General features: G+C 46.5%; 1 protein-coding gene across 1 annotated transcript in view; it reads left to right on the top strand.

Moving 5' to 3' along the window:
- Positions 1-840: 840 nt before the first annotated feature.
- Positions 841-19,965, top strand: part of LARP1 (La ribonucleoprotein 1, translational regulator) — a 91,616-nt gene continuing 72,491 nt past the window's right edge. Inside the window, exon 1 of the mRNA XM_019657729.1 lies at positions 841-1,048. Within this exon, the coding sequence (XP_019513274.1) occupies positions 964-1,048 (85 nt within the window). The 5' untranslated portion in view covers positions 841-963. The remainder of the gene's footprint in view (positions 1,049-19,965) is intronic.

Below are 19,965 nucleotides of genomic sequence, written 5' to 3'. Positions count from 1 at the left end.
ATTCAAGGTGCCCTTCATCCAAGGCCACCCTTAGAAGGCAAAGTATTGATAGCAACAACAACTCAAGATAGTATTACTGAGCACTAGTGCCATAGTCAGGTCCTGTAGTAAATATTTATACATCTTACTTACTGATTTTGTCCTATAACAACTCTACAAACTAGATGCTATTGTTAACTTCAGGCCAAAATCCAATCCATCGACCCCCAAGCCAAGTGTCCTGCATCACCAGCTAGGCTAGAGGCAAAAGGAAGGCTCTGGTTAACCGGCAGATGAGCCTGCTTCCCACTGCAAGAGACCCATTTGTCTCTTGTAAATGGGTGGACTTCCTAGGAGGCAAGACTTTTCTAAGAACAGCTGAGCCCCGGCGTTAGAAAACCCCTATCCCCACACTTTCGCATAACACTGTCGGCATCTTGAAGTAAAGAACCTTAGGCCATCTTCCTTTGGCCTGGTAGTAGGGCCCAGCACCTAGGGCAGTGCAGGCCTTCAAGATTGGCAGGTGGGCTGGCCCACTGAGCATGGTCATCTTTGCCATCTATGCTCATTTATTCAATCAACAAACATTTATTGAGTACCAGCTATAAGCCAAATTCCATTCTAAGCACTGGGGATACAAGTAGTGAACAACACTAGAGGCAGCCCCTACCCTTAGGGAGCTGACCGTCTTGTTAGGGAGGCACACATTAAACAAATAATTACATGTGCAATTATTTGATTACAAGTTTGATAAGTACTGAGAAGGAAACGTTCAGGCTGTTATGAGCATGTGCAATGGAAGCATCTAAGCCCCTTGGCTTCCTGTCTAACTGAGCAACTTCATTCGTTCGACAGATATCTGCTGAGTGGCCACCCGATGCTTGGTGCTGTGTTTGGTGCTCCGTGCTGGGCAGAGTGGGGAACAAGACACAGCCCCTGTCCATAAAGAGCTCGCCGTACACAACAAATCAACCACCTGACCAGATGTCCCTCCAGCCTGCAGCCTGTGAGCAGCTGCACGTGTACAGCCTTGACATCTGCTTGGAGAACAGCTTTACTGCCTCTGCAGGTGAATCGAATATATTTAACTGGTTTCATTGCCGCATATTGGTCTTACCACGTCTTTTTTTGGACCCTTGATGGCTTTTGCTTTCTAGGGCTGGGAAAACTGGGACATACGGTCACTGGGCCTACTGAGAATGTTTGGTTAGGCTCTGTAAAAATGGTCTGATTGGGAGAAGAAGGCATCAGGAAAGGGAGGGAGCCTGGGTTCCCCGTGGTTCCAGTGTGCTGTGGGCGGGATCTCAGCTTTGAGGGCGGGCCTTTTGTGATGTTTCTGGCTCCCTGGCCCCCAGAGTGCAGACCGGGAGTGTGGTGCCCAGCTCACCACAGGGAGCTTTCTGGATGGCTTTATTATTCAGAGCATATGCAGCTTTGGCTTCAGTAGCTGTGGGCATTTGGCGATTCTGCAGAGCTAGGAATGGGGCTCTTACCAGCAGAGGTGAGCATTTGGGTGGTTTCTGTCCTTCTTAGAGCCAGCCTCCCTGCAGAATAAAGCAACCAGAATCATTTGACACATGGGCCCTGGCCTGGGCCTGAAATGTAATAGCATGGGGTGAAATGGGAAGGAAGGAATGGCCTCTGACTGTACCCCCTACTGGACTGAAGCACTTTGCGGGTGAGGAGTGTGGCTGACCCTTTTCTGTATCTCCAGAGCCTGACACCTTGGGACAGGTGTCCAGCATCATCAGCATCACGGCTCCTGTATATTGAGGGCTTACTGTGTACTCCGCGTTAGTTCGTTTAATCTTCACAACAACCCCCTGAGGTAGGGCCTGATTATATCCTTATTTTACAGGGAACTGAGGCTCAGGGTGATGGAGTGGGGCCCACACAGATTACAGAGCGTGCTGCCTGTCATGTCTCAGCAAGGGCCTCAGAGGGCAGAGACAGCACAGTGGGAGGGTGGTGAGGAGACCCTGACACACGCCTGCATGGGGAGGGCCTGGAGCAGAACGCAGCTAACTGAGCTGGGACAAGCCTTCCGCTTGGTACAGAGCCTTGGCCATCCTGACTCTAACAAGTGTGGGATTAACTATTTTGAGAGCAACATAGAATGTAGCATTCTGTCCCTTTTGCTAAGGCCTCACTTTATATTAATAAGAGTAGATAGCCTATCCATTGAGGTCTTATTCCTTTTCAGTCACTGGGTCAAGGGCTTTCTATATATCATTGCATTTAATCCTCACATCAACTTATGAAATAGATATGATTATCCTTCTGAGGAAAGGGACATTAAAAACCTTGGCCAGGGTCACAGCTAGTGAGTTACAGAGCCAGAATTCAACTTAAGACTGTGTGGCTCCAAGATCTCCTGGCTCTCTGAGCATCAGAGACCTGGCTGAATTCCTGGTTCAATTCCTCCATGAACCAACCGTGTGCCCTTGGCAAGTCATTTACCTTCTGCAGGCCTCGTCTTCCACATCTGTAAAATGGGCAACTTGGGCTAGATGATGTGTTAGGCCCCTCAGCTCTGATATCTACTTTGAACCCCTTGAGAGACATCACCTCTGTATCCCCAGCACTTAGTGGAGGGCCTGGCCCAGAGTGCGCACCAGGTCAACATCTGTTGAGCTAAATCTATCCCGATGGGGCCCCAGCTCCTAGCTCCAGATGTAGTCACTATTTCCAAATCTCTGCATTTCAAAGCCTACCCCCACCCCAAAGTTCAAATGCAGTATAATTTATCCATTTTGGTTGTTTTCACTTTTTCCGATTAAAAAAAGATTATTCTGTATGTCTCTTAATGGACTCAAGTTTCTCTTGAGTATATATATCCAGATGTGGAATTTTTGAATTATGGGATGTACACAAGTTGCTCTCAAAAATTGTAAGAATTTACATTCCTACCAGCTCAGAGAGCTACGCTTTCCCCATATCCTTTCCAAAATTTGTCATGTTTTAAAAATTTTGTTAATTAGCTGATATTTTAACTTTTCATAGTAGAGATTTTTAAGTACTTATACAATAGTAGAGAAAATAGTATAATGAACCTATCATCCACCCTCAACAATTACCAACTCCTTTCCAATTTTGTTCCCTTTATTTTCCACCACCCATTATTTATTAACCAAATTCCAGATTTCACAGCATTTCATCTATAAATATTTTAGCATATATTTCTAAAAGATAAGGACTCCCCCTTTTAAACATAAACATAATACATCATCAAACACCTCCAAATGTCAACAATAATTCCTTAACATTATCAAATATTTGAGCCAGTGGTCATATTTCTCTAGTTACCCTGTAATTTGTTTTTCTTTTTATATTTGTTTGAATTATAATAGAATTTGAAAAAGTCCATATATTGTGATTGGTCAATATTTCTTATGTGTCTTTTAACCTACCCCCCTCTATCTCTCTCTCTCTCTTTTTAATATCTTGACATTCATTTGCTAAAGAAATCAGGTTAGACTTTCCCCAGTTTGGCTTTTGCTTATTTCATCCCCATGGTGTCATTTCATGTGTTCTTCAGTCCTTGTATTTCCTGTGAACTGGTAGTGAGATCAAGAACAGAGATTGGCAAATTACGGTCCATGGGCCAAATCTAGCCCACACTCTTTTCTTTTTTTTTTTAAAGAATTTTATTGGGGAATTGGGGGGAGGGAACAGCGCTGGGGAATTGGGGGAAGGGGAACAGACAAGTTGCTGTCGTTTTTTTGTTCTTCAGTCTAGTTGTGGAGGAGGTTGCTTCACTGGCCCAAGTTGGCACCATCATTGCGCTCTTCCTGGGCAAGGCAGATCAGTTGCTGGCTTCTGGACGGCCGCTGGCCACTCACTGCGGCTGCTGGCCGCTTACGCTGGCTGCTGGCTGCTGGCTGCTGGCTACATACGGTAGCCCATGGCAACCCACTGCCACAGGGGCTTCAGCCTACACCATCGCCGGCGACTCACTGCAGCCCAGCTCCAGGTTGAGCTGTTGTTCAGCATCTTAGCTGTAGAGGGCAGTGTCACTGGCCCTCATATGTGGGATCCGAACCGGGGCCCTCTGGCATCCCAAGCCAGCTCTTAACCATTGCGCCACTCGGCCGGCCCCCCACATTCTTTTTTCGTAAATAGGATTTTATTGGAACACAGCCATGCCTGTTTGTTTAGCTATTGTCTATGGCTGCATTTTGTGCTACAACATCAAAGTTGAAGAGTTGCAACAGAGACTGCAAAGTTTAAAATATTTATTACCTGGTCGCTAGTGCGAAAGCTTGTCAATCACTGCTCTAAAGGCTCAGTGAGATTCCTGCTTGATTTGGGGGGCATGACTTCTTCATAGGAGGTGGTGCTTAATTCTAGCAAGAGGCCCATTATGTCTAGTTGTTTCTCTTTTTGTAATATTATCAGTTTGATCAGCCAATTCATAAGGAGTTGCAAAATGGCAATATTTTGAGTTAATCGTTCTTCATTCCCATTTCATTTCATCTGTTGGAATGCTTCTGTGGTAAAGAGCAGCTTCCTCAAATCCACTGGTTGCCAGAGGCACAGTTCTTACAGGAAAGACAGAATAAATGCTCAATTGTTTCCCTTTACCTACCAGTTTCCAAAATAATGAGTAGATTTCCTAATATCATCCAAAGATGATCACTGAGGTTTTTTTGTTTCCTTTTAAAATATCATTTTGAACTCGTGTATTTAAATATATTTCATGTTTTTCAACTCATTAGTTATTTTCTGTACTGATTCTCAAATTGTCCTGACTCTGGCCAATAGGAGTCTTTGAGGTGTCTCCTGAGCCCCTTTGCCATAACTCTAACTTCCTTGGTTTGAGGCGTTAAAAGATAGTCTAAGTACATGTTGTACAGTTTCTGCCCTAAATCCGGATTCAGCTATTTATTTTGTCAAGGAATCCTGGTTCCTTGAAGTGGGAAATAGTATTTAGATAACAGCCTGGGCATTAAAGGTACTCACTAAAATGTTGATTGTTATTTCTAGGCTTGAAAACAGTAGGCAGAGCTAGCAAATATGGTTCGTTTGTTTGTTTTCAGATCAGCTACATAAAAAAAAATTCCTTCTGAAACTTCCTATTCAAATCCAGAGATATAAGGTTTTTACTTAAGTCCTCTCGTCTTTCACCTGTGTCTCCTTTCTCTCACACCCAACACTACCAACATAATAACTCATTTGCTTTACCCCACCCTACCTATCCAATAGTTTCAGAATAACATCCCAATGCTGCCTCTAACAATAGGATGACTAAAAACAGGCCGCCCTTTAAAAAAAAAAAAATCAGAGTGAAAACACTTCTGAAAATGAAAGTGGAAAGGAACTTAGCCGGAAGGGTCTGTGCTGACCCCATGTGACTGTACGGCAGTTTGCATTACTGCTGGAATTTTGAATATTTTCTTGATCAGGATTTTGTTCTTCAATGTGATAAACTCTTAAAATCATAGTCCTTACCCTCTGGGAGTTTACCCTTGTCTACAGAGTGAAGAAGTATGAGGCGATGGCAGTGTAGGCTTGTGGAATGATTGTTGGGTTGGTAACCCAAGTATGCTGATGAGCTCCAGGCTTCAATACATGAGGATAAAGAAAGGACGGAGAAATTTGCAAGAGAGGATCTTGCGTGAGTTAAGTCATCTGTCTGAAGTGTTTCCTTATCTATTAAAAATGGGGTGCAGGGATTGAACTATACTGTAGCCTCGGTAGCTTTCTTTCTGCCCCGGGGCCCTTGCACTTGCAGTTCCCAGCATCTGAAATGCTCTTGCTCTAGTTCTTCCAATGACTGGTTCCTTCTCATGAGTCAATTCTCAGCTTCAGTATCACCTCCTCAGAGAGAGCCTCCCTGACTACATAATCTAAAAGAGACACCCTCCCCATTACTTTATCATATCGGCCTATTTCATTTTTTTTCGTAGTACTATTCCCTATCTAAACTGTTTACTTGTTTATGGCTATCTCCCCTCTCTCCAGAATGCAAACTCAGTGAGAGTAGGGTCTTTGACTTTCTAGTTCACTGTTGTATCCCTGACCTAGTACAGGCCTGGCATGTCATAGTCACTGAACAACAATGCCTGCTGACTGAATGAATGCCTGCTAAATGAATGGATGGACTAGATCATCTCCAAAGACCTTTTAAGCTCTAAGTCCAACAAGATACACTCAATACCGTGAGTCATATACAAGCGTGACTGCACCATTTTACAGATGTGGAAACTGAGACACTGAGTGACAGCTAAAGTCTTCCCGGACTGGTAGGTGGTGTGGTCCAGTGGCACTGTATGGGAAATCCAAAGCAGGAAACTCAGGTTCCAATCCTCATAGCATTCTCCTCTGTCCACCTTTCTTCTTAGAGTTGAGTGAACAGGGCAAGTCATTCCACCCCTGCAAGGACAGTTTCTCCATCCGAAAGAGAGGACATACTAATAACTTTGGTCTAGGGTTACTCTGAGATAATGAAGCTTTGTGAACTGGACAGCACCAGGCACTTTGCAGAATGCTTTGCCTTCTCTTTACCCCTAGGTCTTCCCTGGGGTTGGGGGTAGGGGTGAGCAAGTAAGCCAGAGGACCAGGGTGTGGAGGAAGGGAGAGCCAGCTGGTTGCCATAGTTTGTTTACTCACCTGAGTCCTCAGCCTGCTCATAGCCTAGCTGCTCTCACCTGCTCAGGTAAAGAGGTAGGGGGAGCCTGGCTCAGCCAATGAACTGTGATCATTCTCTTAAAGGCACCCAGCAGCTGGCAAGACAGGTAGCCATGTGACCCGGAGAGCTCTCTGGTGGATGCCAGGAGGCAGCTGTGCAAGCTCAATAACTAAGTCCTCCACAGCCACACCGTGACCCCAGGGTCTGCTCAGTCCAAGTCGTAGAGGGTGCTTTCTTCAGAGAGGCCTCCTTCACCTTGCCGAGGGACAGCTTCCCAGGAGGCTCCCAGGCCTAGCTGCCCTGGCAGACACCCAGGGAGGAAAGACAGCGTGGCCTTGGCAGCTGCCCGCCAAGAGGGAGCCCACAGGTACCAGGAAGCCATTTCCCTGTCCTGACCCCCTTCAGCAACCCTGGTGAGTCTTGATGCTCTGGCTTCTTGAACCTCCACACAGCAGGGTGTGGTGGGCAGATGCCTCTCCCGAGGGGCAGAACCCGTGGGTGCTGCTGGTTCAGGCCCTGCTGTGTGACCTTGAGCAAGTCGCTCCAGCTCTCTGAGCCTCATGTTCCCCATCTGGAAAAATCAGGAGCTCAAACTTCCACGTCAGCTTTCCCTTTTATTATTTTCCCATCATACCCCTCCTTGTTTCAAAAAGATTTTGGTCTGCCAAGCTGTACATGTTACGTAGTAAATCATTAATTGGTTTTTTCCCTTGTATGTTAATTGGGGCCGTATGACAACCAATCAGTGGTTTCTGGTTGGCAGAAACAAACTGTGGTGATAGCACTGAGCTGATGTAAGCTTAACCAAAAGCAAAGAAATGTGTTTTCATCTGTCTGTGAGATCTTATCTAGAGTCAATATTTGATTGTTATTTGGCATTTTGAAATATGAGAAATAGGACACTTGTGGGTAATATCCAGAGAATGGGGACTGTAGGTGGGGACCCCCTAAATCTAGCTTGCTTCCTTCACACCCCAAGCCCGGTTTTGGTCTTACAATGTTGCCTCACACATGGGATGTATTCTGGAAAGTGGGGGCCTTTGCCCTGAAAACTTCCTGTATGGAGCTGCACGGCACCCAGGAGTCTCTGCACTGGGTTCCTTCCCCCTCTGACTGAGGCTGGGGGGCCTGGAGGGAGGATCTGCGGCCTCGCTCAGGCCTCTGCTGGGGGCTGGCCAGGGGGTGATGGGAACATGTAGGTGTGAGCCCAGGACCTGGAGGCCAGGAGAATACAGGGGCCACAGCTTGTGCTGGGAAATCAGGAGACAGGGCTAATTTGCTTTGACTAGCTCTGTGACCTCAGGCAAGTTGTTGAACTTCTTTGAAACTCAGTTTTCCCAGCTGTAAAAGGGGGATGGTAATCTTGGCATGCTTGCCTACCAAAATTATTCTTAGGGCTAAATAAAATGGTGTATTTCTTGGAAGCTTAGATTCCACAGATTTTAAGATATATTCCCAAATTCAAAGTTTAAAAACACCCACAGACATGCATTTAGAACTGACGAAACAGAGTAATGATGGTTTAATAAAAATGCAACCTCCATGATAAAGAATTATTCTGATTGTGATAGAATCATGGCTGCTTGTTAAGTTTTGTTTTTTAAAGATGTTAAAAAATTGGGAAATTGGGGGAGGGGAACAGTAACAGTGTTGGGGAATTGGGGAAGGGGACCAGCCAAGTTGCTGTTCTTTAACCTTCGTTGTGGAGGGCACCAGTCGCCATCTGGCTTCCCGTCGGCAGCTTGTGGCCTCTAAGCTCAAGGTGCTGTGTTCAATCTTAGTTGCAGGTGGGCATAACCACCATCCCATGTGGGAGTCAAACCAGCAGCCTTGTTGTTAAGAGCGCATGTTCTATCCACTGAGCCATCCGGGCGGCAGCTCAGCTCAAGGTGCCAAGTTCTGTCTTAGTTGCGGGTGGGTGTAGCCCACCATCGAACAGGCGATCTTGTTGTTACACCAGCTGAGCCATCCTGCCACCTGTTGGCAACTCAGCGACAGCTCAGCTTAGGTGCAGCCTCACTGGCCCCTGTGGGAATCAAACCGGCAGCCCTGTTGCTCACAGCTCATGCTCTTAAGCCAGCTCTTAACCAACTGAGCCACTCGGCTGGTCCTTGTTAAGTTTTTTACTTTACTTTTTTTTTTAGGTCCATCCATGTTGTCACAAGGTTTTTACTTTATAAAAATACCACTTATTGGGACTTTTTGAAATGTAGGCTCATATAAACAAAAACAGGGGGGAACAGCTCACTGAGTAACAATATTTTCTGACTCCTGGAACTGAAACCCAGGCCTGGAATGCTGCCCTAGCACAGGGGGAAGTCTAGCGTGATTAAAGTGTGCACTTTGGAGTCAGACAATCTTGAGTTCAAATACAGATTGTAAGACCTACTGGTGACATTGGGTGTCAGTCACTTTTCTGTGCATCAGTGTCTTCTAAATTCTACAATGGGGTGGAGGCAATGTCAAAACTGCTGGCCTAGTGGTAACCCTTGATGTTGGTGTTGTTAAGCTGGGGTTCGGCTTAGGATAGGAACTCAGAACCCACACACATATTCCACTGTAGATTCCTAGAACCTGGATGGTTCCCAATCCTTGGAGACTCGAGTGGGCTGGAGAAAAGGATTCAGAGTAAGACACTTGGGTCAGTTTCCCCATCTATAAAATGGGGCCCCTCACATCCCTGCCACCATTTAGGGCAGCAGCCGGCTCCAGGGAGACGCTGGATGAGCAAGTGCTGTATAACCAGGGCAGCCCCTCATGTAGCCCCTCAAGTGCATGAGGCTGTTGCTGCCATTTGCTTCCAGAGGCCTGTCAAGGAACGGAGCCCCCTTCATTCAGTTACTGGAGCTCCCTTGCCCTGTTCTCCCCTCTCCCACAGCTCCCTGCTGAGCAAATCAATTTCAAGGAATGCTGGTTCCCAGGACTGTGCCAATGAGTCTTCCCCTTCCCCCCCTCCCTAGAAGCGCTAAGGAGAACGAGTTGGAATGAGAGCCAGAAGAGAAGTTTCCCAGGAACAGGAAAGGCAGCCCCTCTTGCCCAGGGCTTTGGGCAGATGGTGTATGTGAGTGTGTGTGTGCGTGTGCACAGCACTAACAAGATTCAAGTTGAAAAATTCGAAGGCTGTGAAGGCCCCCAAGAGGCCATGTTAGCCAGCCCCATGCTCTGGGACAGACCTCTCCTCTAACCAGCACTGGAAGGTTGCAGCTGCCCCCCAGGGAAGCCTCCCAAACATCTTTCCTTGGTAACCAGCCCTGGCATCTCAAAAGCCTCCCAAGGGCGTGTGCAGGGTGTGTGTAAGCATGTTTGAGGGCCTTAGGTGTCTGAGTTAGAGTTCTGTGGTCACGGAGCACCCAAAGCTTGGAAAAAAATAAGTTTGAGGTGGATGGACTGGGGTGCATGGGGGCTGATGGTTCGTCCAATCACCATGCAGCTCAGAGGCACTTTGGTGGAGGAACTACATTTGTTGAGCACCTATCTGGGCTAACAATTGTGCGAGGTATTTTAAATTCATTCCCTCATTGAATCCTCACAGTAGCTCATCATTGTTATTCCCATTTTACAGATGGGAGCACTGAGGCTTAGAGAGGCTACAAATCTTGACTAAGGTTGATCTGCTAACAAGTGTCAGAACTGGAATTCAGATCTTTGTATGTCTAAATCCAGAGCCTGGGCTCTTACGTATCCCACTAGAAGTTGAAGTTCAGGCCAAATACTAAAGTCCCCTAATGTGTTTTATTTGGCCTACACAGTGTTTTGTTTGAACATTTAAAAAATGTAGATGCCAACCTTTGAGAATGGGGCTATTTGGTATAAAAATCTAGATTCTGACTTCTCTTTAAGAATCAGAAGGCAGATCTGACACTATAGGTCCACCTTCTCAGATGCCAACAATCAACTTTAACTGATTACCGGCGGCTACCTTTAAACAGGGCATGTGATCTCTAGTTTGCCACAGTCTCCACCACTCCCTCCTGTTTTCCACCCAGCCCACTTTCTGGTTTATACCAGTCTGGCCCTGTAGGCCGGTGGAGACCTGGGTCGTCTTCCTAGTACTGGCTTGAACTGGCTGTGACATTAGGTAAAGTATGGCATCTTTCTGGGCTTTACCTGTAGCTCATGCCCACTCTGAAATAACTTCCTAAGTGGCTTTCTGTGCTGCTTACGGGAGAAGGCACAAGTGTCTAATACATCTATATCTTGGCCACCTGGCTGTGTGTGATCAGAGTCTGTGTGAATGAGACTTCGGCCAGTGGTATTTACTCATTACCACCATCATTCCACTGCATTGCATGTCTGATGTTCCTGTGACATGAGACACTTGGGGACAGGCTGGGCCTGGCGTGATGCCCATTTCCAACACTTTGTTCAAAGAACCTGACTTCCACATGCCTCTGCTCATCTCTTCCAGAAGGCTGATTGAGATTTTGGCATCTGAGGGTCCTTTTCTGGCCCCATGTTTGCTGTAGGGTGGCCCAGCTAAGAACAGTCTTTCTTTCTCTGTTACACACACACACACACACACACACACACACACACACACACACACACACGGCGCAGAAATAGCCATGTTCTGTAGGTCTTCACATCTACCTAGTGTCTCATTTGGATTTCTGAGATCAGATCTTTAAAGCCCTGGAATTGTAGAGATGGAAATGTGGGTGGTGCCTTAGATGTCGATCATCTAGTTCACTAACAGCAAATCAGTTTCATTTCATTTGCCAATTCCAGTCAATTGGTAGCGTGTTGAAAAGGCTTCCGAAGCTACATGGGGGCATGGAGTGATCATATGCTGAGAGCTATCATCGGTGTCTACTGAGGGCGTGGCAGGGGGTTGTAGCAGTACACGTGCCAAGCATGATACAGAAATGAAAACTGGCCTGGGAAAGGGAGACGACGTGCCCACTCAGCCAGGCAAGGCAGAGTCAGAGCCAGAAGCAGGGTCTTTCCTGATCTTGAAGCTATGCTTGCTTTTACTCTGTGAGCTCAGAGAAGGAAACTGAGAGTGGGAGGAGAGAGGACAGAAGCAAGACGAGGACCCAGGAGTCCTGGGTCCCCCAGGAAGCCTGGCTGGGGCTGGGGCTAAGGAACTCAGTTCTGCCCCACTAGACTGAGCCCTGCCAGCCCGGCCTGTTGGCTTCTGCTCTACTTCTTAGAGTCCCTTTGCTCCTGCCCCAGTTTCCTGTCTCATTTTCCTCGGACTCAGAGAGTGCACATCGGAGCACGGGGCCCCCAGGGATCCTAGGCCCTACATACCTTCTTTTGGCAGCCTTCAACAAAACTCCCCAGCCCTCTCTGTCCTGGAAGAGAAGTCCTAAGACAGAGCTCTGAACCTCACGGATACCCTGGACTCCTCTGGCAATCTGGTGAGGCCTATGGGCCCCTTCTCAGAATGTTTCTAAGTACATAAAATAAAACACACAGGTCTACTAGTGAAACCAATTATACTGAAATACAATTATCAAGATAGTTAAAATTTTGGTCATAAACTAATATGTACTTCCTTACTGATACATTAACAGAGATCTGTCAGCAGATCTAATAACTGCTGTAATTTCAAATTAATGAGGAGCATCATAATATTTTGAGAGATCTACAACTACTGTAATATGCTATGAAAATATCCGTGACTTCTCTTGGTGACAAAGTCACAGGAACTGTCAGTATTACTGTCGTCATTGCCTACGTTTATAATGGAACACAGTATGTAACTTGAGTTAGAGGTTAGTGAAAATAAAGATGGAGTTTTTTTCCACCCAACTTCTTTAATTCTATCTGCGGTCGCAGGCTGAGAGTCCCTCACTCTAGGATGTTCAAGCAGGAGTCGGCTAGTCCAGGGGTTTGCAAACTGTGGCCCATGGGTCCCCAGGGATTCTGGAAGTGTCATGAGGCTGCCACACAGCAGGGACAAGTGAGACAGAGGTCCAAAAAGGTATACTTCTGCGTCTACTCCCTCTCCCTCAGCCTGAGCAGGTTCTTTTCTATTTGAGTTTATGTTTGTGGTTCATATAAGATTCCTTTGTTTAAAAGAAAGGGATCACTTATTTGTGTCTGAATGTCAAAAACCTTTACATGGCCCCACCCACGGAAAGCAAAGCCAAGATGGAGAGCAGTGCCGGGTACTGGAGGCACACCGCCATTTGGTGGCAGGGCTGGGGCCGTGGAGGCCGGGGAGGCGGTGGGAAGCGAACTTCTTCTACGGCTGCCTGCCAACCATTCAGGGAAGCAGTCTTCTGTGGCCAAGCCCGGGGCCAAGGGTCAGGAGACCTGAATTTGAGGTCTCAATTCTGCCACTACCTTGAGGAGTCTCATCTGCTGAACAGAGACAGTAATACACGAGTGTCGAGAAGCCCAAATAAGAAAACGTTGTAAGGGGCCGGCCGAGTGGCGCGATGGTTACGAACTCGCTTGGGACGCCAGAGGGCCCCGGTTCGGATCCCACATATGAGGGCCAGTGACACTGCCCTCTACAGCTAAGATGCTGAACAACAGCTCAACCTGGAGCTGGCCTGCCATGAGTCACCGGCGACGGCGTGGACTGCAGTCCCTGTGGCAGTGGATTGCCATGGGCTACCGTGTGTAGCCAGCAGCCAGCGTGAGCGGCCAGCAGCCGCAGTGAGCGGCCGTCCAGAAGCCGGCGACTGATCTGCCTTGCCAGAGAAGAGAGCAATGATGGTGCCAACTTGGGCCAGTGAAGCAACATCCTCCACAACTAGATTGAAGAACAAAATGACAGCAACTTGTCTGTTCCCCTTCCCCCAATTCCCCAGCACTGTTCCCATCCCCCCAGTTCCCCAATAAAAATCTTTAAAAAAAAAAAAAAAAAGAAAACGTTGTAAGAAGTATCAAGAACCATGGAAGGGGTTTTCATGTATTTGCCTCCAAGCCTGAGACTGTTTCTTCACATACCAACAAACCAGGTAGTCCCCTCATCCCATGACAGTATAACCCCAGCTGCCCAGCACAGTGATGCTGTCAGATTCGTGGTGGAACAGCCAATCGGTCAGTCACCCAGCCTGCCAGGTAACCTCCTAAATTTTCCCTCTTTGCTGTCCTTGCTGCCATGTCATGTCTCTGGCCTGCATTTCTTTAACAGCCCCAATCTCTCTCTCCCTGCTCCAGTCTGGTTCCATGGAGCCCAGTCACTTTCTGACCGTAAATTCTGACCATGTCCTTCCTCCTTCTGCTTCAAGGCCCGTTGTGTCTCCTCACTGCTCACAAGGCCAAGTGCAGCCCCCAGAGCATGGCAACCCAGACACCTGGGGACCTGCCTCCAGCCTCCCGACCTCCTCCTGCTGGGAGGCTGCTAAGCTCCTGTTTCTAGAATCCCACCTGCCTTCTGCGTGAGCCCAGACAATAGTGCGAGCCCCAGGAGCTGTGGGGCACTAGGAGTGCTTCTCCCCCAGAGGCTGATAGGGTGGGCAGGGGGGAGCTAGACAGACAGAGGACTCCGAGGAATTCTGTTGATGGGGGCAGGACACAGGTGTGGCTCTGCCCTCTGTCTGGGCCAGACAGGGGTTATTTTCAGAGACCAGCCAGGAGCGGAAAGAGCTGGGAGGACCTGCACAGTTGGGGAGATCCTACCATTTGGTCCATTTATCTGAACCAGAGGCAGGAACCAGATCACCAGGAACAGAATACAGCCAAGCAAGGAGGAATTCATAGACTCCCCTGCTTCTCAAAATATCAGAGCTGGAAGGGACCATGCGGATTTTTCTTTTAGTCTAACTCCTTTCTGCTTCAGACAGAAAAGTAAAGCCCAGAAAAGGGGAATGACTTGCCCAAGATCAACACAAGTGTGAGACAGAGCCTGGACTGGAGCCGACATCTGATTTTCTTCCCAATCTCCATGTTCTGGGCTCTGGCATCTGGACTCCCACCAGGAGACTGAATAAGTGGTCTAATACTGATTTACCAACAATAGGTTAATGTGTCACTCTGGGCAGTGCAATGATGGCTCTTACCAGGGGTTGTCATCACCTTAACCCAAAGGTCCCCAGCTGGGGAACAAGACAGGTTGCAAGTGTGCTGAGATAGATATAGAGCCCTCAGGTCTCAGGTGGCCAGGTGGAGCCTGGGGAAGCCAGAGGCCCCCAGCTCTGATGGGACAGTGACCTTCAGGCTTCAAATAGCCTTATTAGTTTAGCCCAGAGTGTGTCAAATATTATACGTGTGATGTACTGTGATGGGAAACGTCGGGAAGCACTGCCTTAACTCCAAAGTACAAGTAATTTTAGGGGTGGTGTGGACAGAGGTAGAGAGAGGGAGTGTCTGATGACACGGGTTCTAATTTTAGCTGAACTATTTCCTTCTGACTTGTATAATCTAGGGGGAAAAAAATAACATGAGAAAAAGTAAGAGGTATTATTTATCGTGCCTCATTTAATCTTTCCAACAGTTCTATAAGTAGGTACTATTATCAACCCCATTGTACAGATGGGGAAATTGAGTCAGACAAATTAAGGGACTTGGCCAAGACCCCACAACTAGGAAGTAGTGGAGCTAGGATTTGAAGCCAAGTCCGTCTTTCTCTGGATTTTGTTCTCTTAATTACTCTGACATAGGGCCTTGTTTGGGGACTAGTGGGAGAGAAAGATTTGGGGTCGTTCAGCCCTGCTTTTCTGACATCAGGGCTGCTGATTTTCCACCTGCCCCAGACTCCCAGGCTTCAGGGAGGCTTTTAGCAGTAGGGAAGCAGGCTTTAGGGTCCTGAAGACCCTGAGAAGTAAGGACTACCCTCCCCCACCCTTGCCTTCCTAGGTGTGAGATTATCAGCAGGACTTGGGGTGGGTATTTTGCATGAAGAGACACACGATCCTCCAGGAATCCTCTGGGAGGGAGAGGTGATGACATCATTGGTGGCTGCACTACCTCTGAAGCTCATAGAAATAAGGCGCCTTGTTCACCAGGCTGATCCTCCCTTAAATAATAACTCCTATTTGCAGATCCAGTGGCTCTGCCAAGTACTTTATACACACTGGCTCACTTTAATCTTCACAACAGCGCTATCTTGAGTAGCTCCTATTATTATCATCTCCACTTTACCAGATGAGGAATCTAAAACTCTGAGAGTTCATGTAACTTGTCCAAGGCCATATAGTTGGAAAGTGGCAGAGCTGGGATTTAGACTCAGGTTTCCTTAACACCCAAGCCCATATTATAGTGCAATCTGGCCGAGTGGGGAAAAGGACTTTTCTGGTTCTGGATTCAAGCCCAGATAGACCAATGTAGAGAGCCTTGGGCAAGCCTTCTGTGGGTCCAATATCTAGGACTATAGAAAGGTAATTCCTGGGGCTGGCTGAGTGGCTCAGTTGGTTAAGAGCTCGCTCAAGAGTTTGATCTCTGAGCAACAGCGGTTCGATGCCTGGCCTGAGCTGAGCTGCCGCTAAGCTGCCAATAGATAGCAGGATGGCTCAGCTAAAAAAAAAAATAAAAAAAAACGAAAGAAAAAAAAAGAAAGGTAATTCCTTTTCTGCCTATACTTTAAAATGATGAAAGTGAAAGCAATTTACAAACTGTTATTCATTTTTTCAAATGATGTCTATTAAGAACTTAAAGCAAGGGAAGCCCTGGCACTACAGAGAGGACTAAGGCATCGTTCTGGCCCACTGAAAAATATAATATAAATGGTAGGTGAGCAAGGTTTTTTTTTCCAAATAATTATGGACTAGCTTATTGAAGACGACCCTCCCACTGAGAATTATTACAAGAGCTAAATGCTGAACAGAATAAATGTGTGTGTGTGTGTGTGTGTGTGTTTGAAGGCATTAGAGAACTACCAAAGCAATAAGGACCTGAGGGGACAAGATTCCAGAGATAAGGGAAATGGAGAGAGGTAAGCCCCATACTCAACTGCCACTCTGCCTTTCAAGGCATATGCTGTTTCTCAAGAGATGGCTAAGAAACTGAACAGAACATCTGGAGGTGTTATAAAACTGGGGTATAAAAATTGGATTTCAGGGTCCACAAGGAATATCCCTAATAAAGCCCAGGCTTTCAAATGAAACTCCCAAAGGACTACAACCTAGGTGTAGCAGTGAATTAGAAATAGACCAGCCCCAACAAAATTGAAGGCTATCATCTAATTCAATTCCTTAAGGACCTAGGTCTAAATGCCTGCCAAAAGCAAAAGTAAAAATCTCTCTGAAGAAAGATAATACCATTCCTGGCCTCAAATTTTTCTACAATTTTTTTAATACACGATGTCTGTCATTCAATCAAAATTTACCCTGACATGTCAGTACACAAGAACCAATAGCTGAAAACCAAGAGAAAAAATAGACAATAGAAATAGGCTCACAGAAGATCCAGATATTGATATTATAAGACATGGACCTTAAAACATATGTGATTAATATTTACAAGAAATTATATGACCAAATGGAGAATTTCAGCAGAGAACTAAAATCTGTCAAGGAGAATCAAATGAAAATTCTAAGCCTGAAATTAAGAACTCAATAGATGGATATGACACTATAGTATATTAACACAGCTAAAGATAAATTAGTGAACTGAAAGACAAGTCAGTAGGAAGTACCCAGACTACAGCACATATAATAAAGAAGAGTCATGTGGAACATGGTGAATATGTCTAAATATTTATAATTGAAAAGAGAGAGAGGAGAAGGAGGAGGAAAAGGAGAAGACAATGACGAAAATGTAGGGCAAGGGGGAGGAGGAGAAGGAAGAAGAGAGGAGCGAATCGAGAAATGAAGCAATCCCAGAAGCAACATTTGACGGTGATCAGTAATTTTCCAAAACTTATGAAAGGCATTCAGCCACAGCTTTAAAGCATCACTTTAAACCCCAAGCAGAATAAATAAAGAGAAAACTGAACTAGGGCCTACAATGGTGTAACGGCTGAAAACTAAAGATAAGGGGAAAATCTTAAGGCAGCAATCATAAAAAATCATTTCTGCTCAACAGAAATTATGAAAGCCAGAAGGCAATAGAATGGTATCTTGAAAAGGACAGATGATAATAAATATTATGTGAGCATAGATGAATGGTTCTCAAGTTTTAATGAGCATGAATCATCTGGGCTGGGGTAGGAAAAGGAGAAGTGTTCAATTTTTAGATTCCCAGATACTTGAATTTAGCGTCTCTGGAGTAGAGTCAAGGAATCTACTTTCAAAAAGCATGCTACTGGGCTGGCCGAGTGGCTCAGTTGGTTAAGAGCTCTCTCAAGAGTTTGAGCTCTGAGCAACAGTGGTTCGAGTCCCGGCCTGAGCTGAGCAGCTGCTGAGCTGCCAACAGGTGGCAGGATGGCTCAGCTAAAAAACAAACAAAACAAACAAAAAGCATGCTACTATATCTGATGCAGTGGGTCTGTGGTAGATTGTTTGCAATGACAGCTGCAACAGTCCCTCCCATTGCTGTACCCATGCCCATTTGCCACTCCTCAAATCAAGAGATAGAGTTTAAATCTCCTCTCTTTGACTCTCGGCTTGCCCTATGGGTTATGTTGATTAACAGGTATCAGTTGAAGTAATGTTATGGGACATCCTTAGCCTCAAGAGGCCTTGCATTTTCAGCATTCACCCCTATGGAATTCAGCTGCCATGTAAAAAACTGAGCCTATCCTGCTGGAGACATGTGGAGAGAAAGGCACAGCCAAAAGCCAGCACCCAAGACATGAATAAGGCATGAGAAACCACACAGTACTTTGAATAAGAAACGGCTAATATAAAGAATTACTAATTATAATTGGGTTGGAGTAACAGGGGGCTGACTAGTAAGGAGTAAAGAGAACTCTAAAGAATATAGGAATAACATATATGAAGAGCAGCCATTATACCTAAGGCTGACATACAACACCCAAGGAAAAGCCTCCCCAGGACTGAGACCCAGATCTCATTGGAAAGGACATGGCTGTGGCCCACTAAAGGTCAGAGAAGTTGCTGCGTTACCACGCCAGGCCAGTGGACTTGGTAGAAATCAGCCTCTGAAAGTAGCTAGCAGCACGCACACTCAGGTGCCAGGAAAGTCATTTATAGGGCAGTGTCTCACCAGAGACACTTGGCTACAAAATCACTTGAGAGGGATTCCCGGGGAACCTGTTGGCTGCTGTGCACTGCAGGAGCCTGATGCTGGAGAGCCGGCCACTGCAGGAGCAGGACATGGGGGACCCACACACACTGCAGGAGCCTAGTGAGCCCTTTCTTACTTCGGTGTGTCTCCAGCTACCTCACTGACAAAACTGAGCATTCTGCCAGCTGGCAAAAGACACATATTTAAAGGGCCCAGATCCATTTTCCTAGAGCAGGCAAAAAGGGTAAACGGTACAGGTCATCTTGGACTATCCAGCCCCAGTCAGTCTCCATGACTACAACCACCACTTGAGTGATCTGAGATGAGACTAGCAGCACTAGCTAGCTGAGGCCAGCCCAAACTGCCAACGCAGAGCTATGAGCAAATAGATGTAGTTGGATTTAAGCCTTAAGTTTTAGGGTAGTTTATGCAAAATATTGTAATGCCCAAGTTGCAAGCAAGCTGGATTGTTTTCCATTTCCCACTCTTGAGACTTTGGTTTTGCTGTTCCCTCTGCCCAAAGTGACGTTCTTGGTCAGCTCTGCCTGGTAAATGCATTTTCCTGCAACTACTTAATGTTTTATTAACCTATTGGCACATATATAGAAAAGTCTACAAGTCACACATGTACAGCTTGATATATTGCCACCAAGTGCTTATACAGTTGACCCTTGAACAACGCAGGGGTTAGGGGCACTGACTTCTGCACAGCTGAAAACCACGTATAACTTTTGACTTCCCCAAAACTTAATTATAGTCAGCCCTTCGCACGTGTGGATTCAACCAGCCACGGATCAAAACAGTATTTTTGGTCCACGGTTGGGAGACCATGATTGGGAATGTGAAAATACTGTTTTCCGTCTGCAGTTGGTTGAATCCACAGAGGCGGAAACCTGCAGAGCTAAAGAGCCAACTGCATTTGTTGGAAAACGTTGATATATAAGTGGACCCGCGCAGTTCAAACCTGTGTTGTTCAGATCCATGTTGTACTGTGTCACCTACAGTCAGAGGCATTCCTCATGCTCCCTTCCAGTCACTAACCATGGCCCCAAGGGTATGTACTGTTCTGACGTCTTTTTTTTTTTTTTTAAAGATTTTTATTGGGGAATTAGGGGAATAGGAACGGTGCTGGGGAATTGGGGGAAGGGGAACAGACAAGTCGCTGTTGTTTTGCTCCTCAATCTAGTTGTGGAGGACGCTGCCTCACTGGCCCAAGTTGGCACCACCACCGCGCTCTTCTCTGGCGAGGCAGATCAGTCGCCGGCTTCTGGACGGCCGCTCACTGCGGCTGCTGGCCACTCACGCTGGCTGCTGGCCACACACGGTAG

The sequence above is a fragment of the Hipposideros armiger genome, unplaced genomic scaffold (assembly GCF_001890085.2).
Source record: "Hipposideros armiger isolate ML-2016 unplaced genomic scaffold, ASM189008v1 scaffold_279, whole genome shotgun sequence".
NCBI classification, from domain to species: Eukaryota; Metazoa; Chordata; class Mammalia; order Chiroptera; family Hipposideridae; genus Hipposideros; species Hipposideros armiger.
The sequence above is the reverse complement of the archived record's forward strand: the minus strand, read 5'-3'. Positions and strand labels throughout refer to the sequence as shown.